A 12,911-nucleotide genomic window follows, 5' to 3' on the forward strand; every position below is an offset into this window, starting at 1 on the left:
TTCTTTGAGATGCCTAATAATTGTGCACACTGAGATATTCTCAACAAAAGCCAAAACCTCACTTTCACGTCCTTAAATATTCAGGTTTGAGGTTTATTAACATTTTGGATTGACCAAGAGCACTGTTATTATAAAATAATACAATTAATAATCAATCATGCAAATTGCCTAATAACTGTGTGTATTGCCATGTGCATGCGTGTCTGTTTTCCTCGTCTCCCGCCTCCAAGCAGGCAGAAAGAGGGTTCACTCTGTGCATTCCTTTCAGCACCTTGATGCACATGAATGGAGTGAGCCCTTTTGTCAGTCATACAGTCTCTTCGTCTCGGTGGGTGGAGGCGGGGCCGCAAGCATACACATAATGTAGCAGAAATTAAATTAGTACCGTGGATTGCAATATATTGTCATAGATTTTTTTTTTTTTTACTTTTTCATTGTACTTTTCTCAAAAGGAATGCTAAAATCTCATCTCGTTCTCGTAGACTCAATCTTGTGTATCGTTTGGTCTTGTGACACCCCTCCTGTTTAAATTAATGAGGTGTAACATTTTGTCTGAGCTTGGCCAAAGTACGTGTTTTATTGTGTACTTACACACACTGGTTTATGTTTTCAAGTGTGCAGGAGTAATTGGATTCATGGCTTCAGGGCATGACACTCACCTACGGTCATGAGCTTTGGGTAGTGACCGAAAGGACGAGATTGCGGGTACAAGCGGCTGAAATGAGTTTCCTCCGTAGGGAGGCTGAGCTCTCCCTTGGAGATAAGGTGAGAAGCACTGACATCCGGGAGAAACTTGGAGTAGAAGCGCTGCTCCTCCGCATTGAGAGGAGCCAGATGAGGTGGCTTGGGCATCTGGTCAGGATGCCTCCTGGATGCATCCCTGCTGCCCCAGCGACCCGACCTCGGATAAGTGGAAGAAGATGGATGGGTGGATTGATGGATGGATGGATGGGCGTCAGGGGTCATCTGTCTGAAGTGGTACGGGACTGTGAAAAGTATTAGAACCACTGCTGCATTGCATTTTAGGTTCATCCTGAAATTTCGCCCGAAAGCTGAACATCCTTCATCCTTAACTTTTTGTGACTTGTATACTTTCATTTTTTTTTTAGTTGCTGTTCCAAGCATTCAAGTTCCGTGCCAAAATGAAATGTTCTTTGGACAACCATACCTTTTGGAATCATGGCCAACCTCTGCATCATGACCTCATGACATTTTCGCTATGCTTTTGGGACACCCGATCCTTCTTTTTGATTGTTCCCTATTATGATTTATATACAGTTGCGCTCAGAAGTATCTGGTTTTGTAATTTGGTCTGTTTACACCACCACAAAGACTTTTAAAATAAAAGTATCAAGATGTGATTGAAGTGTTGACTTTCGGCTTTAATTTAAGAGCTTTTACAAAAACATACAGCACTGTGCAAAAGCCTGAGGCCATGCCTAGTTTTATTGTTGTAATGGACTTTTTCACAGCACATGCTACAAAACACTCAAAACACAAAACAGATTTCCACCAAACTTTGCAGTCGTGTGGCACCATAAAATTTTGGTGAGGAACTGGATGAACAGTTTGAGTCATTACACACTGAAGGTACGGCCCACATAATGGCACTCCCGTCTGTTTGACACCCTCCATGAACCAGGAAGTAGCCTGCTAACTTAAAAAACAGACAAACGCACACAAATTGTTTCCCGCCCCCAACTATCCAGCCTTAGTGGAGGTCTGCACGCTACCAAGTGGCATTCTAGTTCCCAACGGTCATAAAGTATTGCTAAAACATCACATGTAATAGTTGCCTAAAACCTTTGCGCAGTACAGTAAGCCTCCACCTCACTCAAGCAGCCAGCGGGATTATGAGGCTCCCCATAATCCACCCTGCTTGCTTGTTGTAATTACGAGCATATATTAACTTGTGTTTCGAGGCCGGATTGTAAAACAGTGCAAGTTTCTTTTTGCGTCTCACAGCAACTACAGTATGTGGCGTTCAAGGACTGCCGTACAAAAAGAATCTTAATGTTTGATAGTGTAGCGTAAAGAGAAACATGTCAAAATTGTGGTCTTTTTTTTTTTAGCAGTGGTACATGTATGCTGCACATTTTCCCTGTATTATCACGTATTTATAAATTATTACCAATTTTATTCTTTTTACCTAAAATCTGTAAATTTGCAGGGCCGTGAATGCTGCATGGTGAATGTGCACCCACTGCATTTTTAATACTTGGACGCCAATACCTTGCAGTAATGTTTTCCCCCTGGCACAGTATGGAGGATCGTGCTTCATCTGTTTATAAGCACTGCTTGCCAGACGCTTTTACTGGTGAAATACCAGCCCTGTTGTCTACCAAGGGAATTCCCTGCTGTGTTTCTGGCTGCTGTTTATAAAACCTCCTGTGAAGCAACTCTACAGCAGCGCTTGGCCAACTCCACAGCGTCATCAGCGAGAGACAGCTCACCCTCATGTTGTTTATCATCTCTGGCGACTTCAACCAATCTACCGACTGTATTCCCGCAATCTCACCAGCATGTGGACATTGCCACCCGTGAAAGAACACACTGGCCAATGTCTACAGTAACACACGTGGCACATACAGAGCTACACACACTGTCTCCACTTTGGACACTCAGATTGCTTTGCTCAGACAAAGATTTAAACAAACCCTGTTATCAAACTGGTTAAGCTGCGAACCCCGGACCACTGGAGAGCACCCTGGAGGCTCCAGCCTGGCCAAGAGACAATACAAAGCTATAAAATATGGGCTGCCATCACAGCAGCCAAAAGGTAGTATAGGGACAAGCTGGACAGCTTCTATTTAACTGCTGATGCCAGGTGGATGTGGCAGGGCTTGCAGCACATCACAGATTGCAGGGCCACCTCCAGTGCTACCATCCCCTCAGACTGCCTGCTAGATGACCTAAACACGTTCTACGCCAGGGGTGTCAAACTCATGCCATGGAGGGCCGAGACATTGCAGGTTTTCTTTCCAGCCGGCCACTAAAGCAGGTGATTTTAATGATCAACACCTTCAGTTTGAGGGAAGGAGCTCATCAATTAAATCACCTGCTGAAGAAACTGGTTGGAGAGAAAACCTGCAGCGTCTCGGCCCTCCAGGGCACGAGTTTGACACGTGTTCTACGCCCACTTTAACACCTTAAACATGAGCACAGAAAGGAGGCACACCACACACTCTGTGACTGGTTTCCGGACTTCCTGACTGGCAGGACCTGCGCCTCCCATGAGCACCACACCATCCTAAACTTTGCAGATGACACCGGAGTGATTGGAGGCATCACGGGCGGCAACAAAGCAGCACAGCTATAGGAGGGAGGTGGCCAGGCTGGTGAAAACAACAATGTCACTCTCAGCACGGAAAGGGGGTCGTAAGGCGTCTTCCTTTAATACTTCTTATCTAGTATGTTTCGTTCATACTGCGTTTGATTTGTGTGTGATTTGCTGAATGAGCCCAGTTTATAGTTGCACTGATTGTATTAGTCCGGAGTTTCATATTTCTCACTTTGTTCTTACACGGATGTTTGTGCCATGTTGAAATGTGCAGCTTTCCAAATGTTATCGTTGGCAGCATTCATTAACTGCATTCTTATTTGTGATTTGCTCAGAAGTACAAACCGTGGCTTCAAGGAGTTTCCTAGCCGTCAAAAGCCGGTATCCGAGCGTCTCTGGCAATCTTTCTTTGCACCTTTCAAACGCTGCACCGGAAGCTGGGGGATATCTTAGCATAATGGAAACATATGTGAACCATCCCAAACTTAATTAAACTGTACTCCGGATTGGAAACGATATTCTTTTTTGTCACTGAACGTGTCAGCATGTGGATTAGAGTATTGAGTATGGTCCATATGCTACCGCTCTACAATACACTTAATGCCCAAGTTATGCGGCCATTTGGGTCTTCTGAACTTGAATCATTTCACGCATTGCAGCTCGGATAGCCAGGATAATGTGTGTGCCTGAGTGCTTTATCTGCAGCATCTCACCTCCTTGCTGTGTTTGACACTCAGGGGTCAAATCCTCGCTTTTGGAATCTCTTTGGTTTTCAGCAATCTTCACAGCCACAGCTCGACAGATTGCGCCCATCTTCCTCTCCAGGGAGCGCACGCCCGCCTCACGCGTGTACCTGTCGGGACAAACAATGTAAACAGGAGCAGAGGGGGACAAAAAAAAAAAAAAAAAAGACACAAGAGACAAGCACAACAGCAGGAACAACAATTGTGACAACAAGAACAGAACAACAGAAACATACAGGACTACATCAGCAAATAAATGTCATGCGCTCTCGGTGTGTTGAAGGCGTTTGTTGGAACACTCGAGGAGATGAAGTAAGCTTGTTCGCATTTCTAAAAGACACCATTGGCCTCGTCACAAGTGGCGGCAAACTTCATGGGACAAACGTTACTGCCCCGCAAATGTAAATAAAAAGTCAAAACCCCACAAGACGTTGGACTGTGGAAAAGCATGCCAAGGTGGCAGTAAGTCAATCTGCATTTCTCCTGCTAATATGCCACATAGCTGCCAGCCTAGTGCTCATGGCGGCTAATGCAGTGCTAATTCCTAACGGGCTTGTACTGACACACTAGCGTGCAACAATAAATCCAAATGGTCATCTTTGATTGTAGCGTCACTACAAATCTTAGAATAATAATATGACTTTTCATGGCAAATTGCCTGCTACACAACATTGTATATCATCTTCAGCTCTGTGCAAGCAGGTAGCTGTCACTGGCTATCACTGCCAGTAAAACATATCACAACTCATTCCAGGGCTAAATAAGCAGTGATCGCTGCTCACTGGTCTTTTATTTTCTTTTCAAACCTACAGCAGTTTGTTGCCACAGTTTTCCTCCATTTTTGCATATTTTTATTTTGATTCTTCTGTTTTGATATATTTCACTCTTATAGTATCAAACAGAACTGCTGCGGTAATTCCGTTCCAGACTCAAACAGATGTGTATCATTATAGCTGCAACGATTAATCCATGAATAGATGATTAATCGATTATCCAATTAATCAACAACTATTTTGGTATTGTTGGAATAATTGTTTTTTGATTCGAAAGTGTAAATGTCCTCTGATTTTAGCCTCTCAAATGTGAAAAATATACACACAAAATCTGGTGCTGGAGCAGTGAAAGTACAAACACAGATGGCTCCAGCGGATGGCTCCTCTCTTTGATCTTTTTACGATGTTCGATTTAACTTGCATGGTCACGGCTTTTCCTTGGTGCATTTCCACCACCACACGTGTGCCTTACGCTTGGGAGAAATAATAAAGTGCAAAAAGTTAACTAGTAAGTGATGCTATCCTTTATCAGTGGAGCTTCGAATGAGGTACACGGAACATTCATCTGTGGCGCACAAGGTGAGACATACGCCTACGTAATCCTCGCAGCGTGCGGCACGTATTCATCCACTACGCATGCTGTAACTGGTTCTCGAGCGAGTTGAGTGTTTACAGACCAAAATGAAGTTTCTAATGAATTTATGGGAGTGTGTTCGTAACTACGGAATGCCGTAAACAGGAGGCCCACCTGTATAATGTACGAAGGCTGTGTGTGTTAGTTTGAAAGATGTTCTCTCTAATCAAAAGGCCGCCGTGCCAGTAAGATACAAATAGTCAGTCAAGCACTTGACAACATAATGACAGCCTCTGATAACGAGCGCTGGAATTCCAAGTAAGCCACAAATGGGAGCTACCAGCTGTGCTCTGCACCGCTGTTGCATGTAAGAGGGGCCTCACACAGAGGACTACGCTCTTCCAACCAAACCCTGATATCCTCATACGTTGGTTTAGTTTTACTGAAAGACAGGTGTCCCAGAAGTTTCCCAAAGGTTAGTGTGTACCTGTTTATAATTTCCTTTGTAGTGTCTGGTGGTATATGCAGTTGTTGAGCTGTTAATCCATGCTGCTCCAGTTGGTTTGGGATCAGGTGCCGGTGAGTTATCTCCACCTTCTCCTCCTGGGTGTAGCCTGAAACATATTTAGAGAGAGGATATTTTAAAACCGGTTGGGCTCTGAGACAAATTTTCTTTATATTATACAGTCAAACCTGTCTATAGCGGCCACTGAAGGGAAACGGCAAAAGTGGCCGCTATAGACAGGTGGCCGCTATAGGCAGGTTGGTGGCCATTTTGAATTTGTGCGCACACATATTAACATGTATTCACAAAAAGACTGGAGCAAAACCAAGAGACAAAGGGGAAAACGCTCTGTTGACACATAAACAGGTAGGTAAATCTAGGTAACAGATCTGGTGAGGAAACTAGTAATATCAATAACAACAATGAACCAGCGCTGCACATTCGACGGCGCTGGCCTTTTATCCGCCACAAATGTTAATTGACCGCAGCTGCGCGGCCACCAGGCATGAAGGGGCTGCCTCTTCCTCCCCGGAGAAGGCACCGCCCGCCAAATAAGAGCGTAGGACAGGAGACGCTCGCTCCTGTCCAGCAGAACGTCACAAATTTCCATCTTTGATTTTTTTTAAAACACGATTTTAAAAGCAAGAAATAAAAATTTGAGTGAACGAGCCCGAGGATACAAGTACAGGATACGCGTGAAGCAGTCATGAATGGGTGTGTGCGTGAACAATTGAGTGGGAGGAGGTGCGAAGATCGTCGTAAACTAACAATACCATCGCTCCTTTCTTATTGAATGGGCTTCTAATCTCTAATTAGTCGGCAATTAAGTGATATTTTAGATGTTTTATTCAGGTGTTTTGGCTATTTTAGAATCTATTCACGGCATTGCGGAGTGGGGAGATTACCATTTTGGCCGTCATTGAATCTTTTCAGGGCGGCATTGCAAAGTAAGAAGACGGCTTTTTTTATGTCGAACTGGGACTCAGTAATTAAAGTCTACACACGACGGCTTCGTTGCTTAAAAAACCAAACTTTTCGTGCATGAAGCTTCTGGTTGAGTCGGTATTTTGGCCGCCACATGCGGTCAGATATTGACCAAGGGATACAAAATGGGTGGCCGCTGGCCGCGTTAGACAGGTGGCCGCTAAGACAGGTTTGACTGTACATAAAATCTTTATATTTGCTTCTTCAATCCACGTATTTGAGAAAAAAAACACAACAATGTCAGATAAATACAATTGAAAATATACATATACTCCCAGGGCTTTATGCAAATCAATACAATTAGGAGAGATAGGAAATTTCTTAAACAACACAATTGTACGAACACTCAAACAACATACACAGCAACACACGTTCACTCATACATATAAACACAGTGCCATCATAATTCCACGGTGACACTCAAACACAGATAACAGAGCCTTTTGTAGCCAAGTCGCCTGGCACGCTTGTAAACTTTGCCAGCACTGTCGCCAACAGTGCTAATGCTAACTGTTGCCATCTCCTCTCGCTTGACACTGTCAGTTATCTGTCAAAATTCCGCATTTTCTGTCACCAATTAATTTTTCTTATTTTAATAGATACCCTTATTTGGTTTATGCAATTAGACAGGATGTGGCAAACAGCTCTCTTATTTTGAAGGCCGAACGTGTGTTTGTGTGTTGAGAATGTCTTGACGGTTAAGACGAGCTGGGTGCAAACATAAACGTCCTTATTTCACTCAAAACTTGCACGACGTCAGCAGGCATCGTAAAACGCTCACATTTACAAGTGCTTAAACACAACACACTCGTACAGCTTGAGTCGCACACACAGCACTAGCATTCTCTGCTAAACCAATCTAACCGTGCTATCTTCCTGTCATGCTCCGTAAGAGAAGAGTTTTGATGGGTTTTTTCACCGGTGTGTGCATGTTGATTTAAAACGTTCACATTTCAAAGCTTTTTCAAATGCTTTAAATCCTTGCCCTCTGACCATCTCCTGCAATTGGTGAAATCATTTTGTGGTTACAAAATCTTCTCTCGCGTACGCAGCAGTGGCTGTGTCAAGTCGTATAATGTACGCAACACCGGTGTATCTAATCGTGATTGGAGACACAGTCGGACATCTACAGTGGATTCAGTTATACACTGCAGTATGTTTGATGTTAGTTCTACACACAAGCATCAATATTAAATGTTTAGAATGACCCCCAAACTGAACTCACCAGGCACCTGTAGCACTTCCATCCTGTCCAGGAGGGCGGGGGGAATGGTTGCTGTGGTGTTGGCAGTGGCAATAAAGAGCACTTGCGAGAGATCAAACGCCACGTTGAGATAATGGTCTGTGAAGCTGTGGTTCTGCTCCGGGTCTAGCACCTAGGGGAGCAACATTTCTGAAGCTTGACTTTGCCAAGAACGCAAGCACTGCTGATTAAGTCTTCCAAGATGAGAGAACACTTTCTGTAACTGTATACAGTTTCCTACAGGCCAACAATGTGTCATTTTTCCTGTCTTGGCTATAAGTCACGTGTGTGACGGTGTAATTACACTAGTGTGTGTGTGGCAGTGCAATTCATTCACTAAAATGTTGCCAACGACTGACTGTTATCTTTGTGAATTTAATGTGCAATGTCAGATCTTCACATGTGATGAAAAACTGACCTCTAGCAGTGCAGCTGCGGGATCTCCTTGCAGGCTCTTCCCCAGTTTGTCCACTTCATCCAGGAGGAAAACTGGATTATTGACCCCCACTGTCTTCAAGCCGTTGATGATGCGGCCCGGCATGCTGCCTACGTATGTACGCCTGGAGACATGAGAATGTGTTGACTCCAACAAGAAGACGACAGTTCTTTGAACATACACGGGTGTGCAAGTGTTTGTCCCCTTCCTGATTTCTTATTTTACTGCATGTTTGTCACACTTTAAATGTTTCAAATAAATGTAAATATTAGTCAATGACAACACAACTGAGCACAAAATGCAGTTTTTAAATGAAACTTTTCATTATTAAGGGAGAAGAAAAATCCAAACATGGCCCTGTGTGAAAAAGCTAATAAACCTAGTGGTTTTCGTCCTGGAACTCTGCCATGCAGACTGTTTTTGCTCAGCGTCTTTCTTATGGTGGAGTCATGAACACTGACCTTAACTGAGGCAAGTGAGGTCGGCAGTCCTTTGGATGTTGTTGTGGGGTCTTTTGTGACCTCTTGGATGAGTCGTCGCTGCGCTCTTAGGCTAATTTTGGTTGGCTGACCACTCAAGATTCAAGAGATTCAAGAGAGTTTTATTGTCATGTGCATGGTAAAACAGCAGTTATACCATGCAATGAAAATCTTATTCTGTTCATTCTCCCAAGAAAAGAAAGAAAACACAAGAAAGAATAAGAACATAAGAAACATAAACACATAAACATATATACCAATAAATTAAGCAACAAAAACAGAAGAGACATTAATACAAATAAATAATACAAATAAATAAATAAAGTGCTATGAGTGTGTGCTTGTGTTGCGTGCGGCATGTGTGAGTGCCTCGTTGAGAAGCCTGATGGCCTGTGGGTAAAAGCTGTTTGCCAGCCTTGTGGTCCTGGACTTCAAACTCCTGTAGCGTCTGCCTGACGGTAGGAGTGTGAATAATGAGTGTTGTGGATGTGTGCTGTCCTTGATGAGGTTGTGTGTTCTGCGTAGGACTCTAGTTTTATAAATGTCTTGCAGTGAGGGGAGGGCTGCCCCAACAATGTTCTGTGAGGTCTTGATCACCCGCTGGAGTGCCTTCCTATCACATGTTGTACAGTTACCGTACCAAACAGTGATGGAGGCGGTAAGGACACTTTCGATAGTGCATCTGTAGAAGCAACTCAGGATTGTGGTGGACATGCCAAATTTCCTCAGTCTTCTCAGGAAGTACAGTCTCCTTTGGGACTTCTTCAGAATTTGTTGGGTGTTGTGAGACCAGGTGAGGTCCTCGCTGATGTGTGTGCCAAGGAACTTGAAGGTTTTCACCCTCTCCACCTCAGTCTCATCAATAAACAGGGGTCTATGCGGCTCCTTTTCCCTTGTTCTTGGGTCGATGATCATCCCTTTAGTCTTATCTGTATTGAGAAGGAGATTGTTATCACGACACCAAGCTATGAGGTCCGCCACCTCTCTTCTGTATGATGTTTCAACACCACCAGTGATCAGTCCGATGACTGTAGTGTCATCCGCAAATTTAATGATGCTGGTGTTGTTCTGGGAGGCCACGCAATCGTAGGTGAAGAGCATGTAGAGGAGTGGACTCAGCACACACCCCTGTGGGGTCCCAGTGCTCACAATTCTTGATCTGGATGTGCGATTGTGGACTCTGACTGACTGGGGCCTGCCTGTTAGAAAGTTAAACACCCAGTTACAGAGGGAGGGAGACAGGCCAAGTGTGAGGAGCTTATTTGTGAGTTTGTGGGGGCAGACTGTATTAAATGCAGAGCTATAGTCTATAAATAGCATTCTGACGTATGTGTCCTGGCCCTGTAGGTGAGAAAGGGCTGTGTGGATGGCAGTGTTGACTGCATCATCCGTGGACCGGTTCTGGCGATATGCAAACTGTAGAGGGTCCACAGTTGCCGCCGGGATGCTCTTTTTGATGTGGGTCATGACTATTCTTTCAAAGCACTTCATAACAATAGGAGTGAGTGCTATAGGGCGATAGTCATTGAAGCAGGTCACGTTGCTCTTCTTGGGTACGGGCACTATGGTGGTGGACTTAAAGCAGGTCGGTACAGATGCTTGTGCAAGCGACAGGTTAAATATGTCAGCAAGCACATCAGCTAGCTCTGATGAGCAAACCAGAAGTGCACGTCCTGAGATGTTGTCTGGGCCTGCTGCTTTTCATGGGTTTGTTTTGTTTAGAACCCTGCGCACATCAGCTGATGTCACCATGAGAGGTGAGTCCTGTGTGCTCCCCAGGTTCAGCCACTCTCTCTGCTCATCAGGAGTTTGGGTGTCAAAGTGGGCATAGAACTCATTCAGCTCATCTGGAAGTGTGGTATGGCTGGACGTGGCTACGCTACTCTGCTGTCGATAGTCTGTGATGTGCTGGAGCCCCGCCCACATGCGCCGAGGGTCTGAGGTGGAATAGTAGCCCTCCAGCTTCTGTCTGTACTGTCTTTTGGCCTCCCGTATGGACCTCCTCAGGTCATATCTGGCCTTTTTGTAGTCATCAGCGGTGCCCATGACAAATGCAGTCGAACGAGCACGTAGCTTAGCCCTTACATCACAGTTCATCCACTGTTTTTGGTTAGGGTATTTTCTGTAATACTTGGTGGTAGTAACAGTCTCTATACATGTGCTAATGTAGCCAGTAACAGCAGAAGCATATTCATCCAAATCAACAGTACAATCTTCCCTCCCCGCTGCAGTTTTAAACACATCCCAGTTTGTGCAGCCAAAGCAGTCCTGAAGTACTTGATCAGTTTCTTCATTCCACACTTTAACTGCTGTACGTACAGGGGGAGCTTTTTTAAGAAGTTGTCTGTATGTTGGATAAAGGAATATGGTGGTCAGAGATGTGGTCAGCCTTTCCAAAGTGGGGTCTTGGAACAGCCTTCAAAGCACCTTTCATGTTGCTGTAGACTTGGTCCAGGATGTTATTTTCCCTTGTGGGAAAGCTCACATGCTGGTAATATTTGGGGAGGACAGTCCTGAGGTTACAGTGGTTGAAATCGCCAGATATAATAAATACAGCGTCTGGGTGTTTGGTCTCGTGTTTATCAATGATGTCATGCAGGAGGCCTAGTGCATTAGCAGTGTTAGCTCGTGGTGGGATGTAAACAGCAGTTAAATACACAGCGCTAAACTCACGAGGCAAATAAAAAGGTCTGCATTTCACCATCAGCAGCTCAATGTCCTGCGAGCAGTGCTTTTCCATCGTCTGTACGCCTGTGCACCACCGTTTGTTTACGTAAACACAGACGCCGCCACCTCTGTGTTTACCAGACGCTAAAGTCCGATCTCCCCGGTAAGCAGCAAATGATTCCAACTGGATCGCCGAGTCCGGTATATCCTCCGTCAGCCAGGTTTCTGTGAAGGTGAGGACACAGCATTCCCTGATCTCACGTTGAGCTGTAATCCTTGCTCATAGTTCGTCCATCTTGTTTTCAAGAGAGCGGACGTTGGCTAGCAGCAGGCTTGGTAGCGGTGGCCTCGTCGCTCTAGCTTTTAGCCTAGCATGCAGGCCGGCCCGCTTGCCTTGTTTCCGCCTCGGATGCTTCGGGTATTCAGCTCACCAGGCCCGCAGGCTGCTGCGTTCTCCCGGCGCAGAAGAAAGGCAAAGTCTGAGAGGCTAAATGAAAGTTCATGGTGGACCCTGCCGATGTTCAAAAGTGTCTCTCTGTTGTAATGTATTGCGTGAGTGTGTTGAATGTCCAAAATGAACAATAAAATAGCAAAAAATAGAAAAACACGGGAGAGTGTCACAGAGACGTCTGCCACAGAGGGCGCCATCTTTGATTTTTCCTGGGAAGGTTCACTACTGGTCCATGTTTTTCGTCATTTGTGGATAATGGTTCTCCACTGTGGTACGCTGGAGTCCCAAAGCTTTAGAAATGTATATAACCTTTTCCAGACTGATAGGTCTAAATTGATCTAAGTTAAATTCTAACAGAGGGGCAATCACTTTTTCACACACGGCCATGTAGGTTTGGATTTTTTTTCTCCATTAATATATATAAAAGGTATATATACTGTATATGTGCCCATACTCATCATCAACAGCATACAGGAATGCTTGAAATTCTCTATGGTAGAGCCCTCGCGCCCTAGTTATGTTGACAGTTTTTACTAATGGCTACTATCACATTGCCAAGATGAACTGTCTTGGCACAGAGGTCTTCTTAGTGGATGATGCAGTGCATTTTGACAGCGTCACGTTCGCTCTCCTTCACCTTGGCGCATATTATAGATTCCTTTGCGCTCTCCTCTCATTGCTGGAGCTCCATCGGTCGTAATTTCACACTGCTTATCCCAATGAAGTCCAGCTGACCAACTGCACTTGACACAGCTTAAAAAATGTCCGTACCAGTT

At 44.7% G+C, this 12,911-nt stretch overlaps 1 protein-coding gene across 1 annotated transcript in view; it reads right to left on the reverse strand.

Annotated features, from left to right (window-relative positions):
• The window catches only part of lonp2 (lon peptidase 2, peroxisomal), a 51,309-nt gene that overhangs the window by 12,065 nt on the left and 26,333 nt on the right, over positions 1 to 12,911 (reverse strand). The window contains exons 10-13 of the mRNA XM_054775300.1: positions 8,521 to 8,662; positions 8,085 to 8,235; positions 5,858 to 5,984; positions 3,994 to 4,133 (exon numbers count right to left, since the gene is read on the reverse strand). Of these exons, the coding sequence (XP_054631275.1) occupies positions 3,994 to 4,133; positions 5,858 to 5,984; positions 8,085 to 8,235; positions 8,521 to 8,662 (560 nt within the window). The remainder of the gene's footprint in view (positions 1 to 3,993; positions 4,134 to 5,857; positions 5,985 to 8,084; positions 8,236 to 8,520; positions 8,663 to 12,911) is intronic.

Source organism: Dunckerocampus dactyliophorus, chromosome 5 (assembly GCF_027744805.1).
Source record: "Dunckerocampus dactyliophorus isolate RoL2022-P2 chromosome 5, RoL_Ddac_1.1, whole genome shotgun sequence".
NCBI classification, from domain to species: Eukaryota; Metazoa; Chordata; class Actinopteri; order Syngnathiformes; family Syngnathidae; genus Dunckerocampus; species Dunckerocampus dactyliophorus.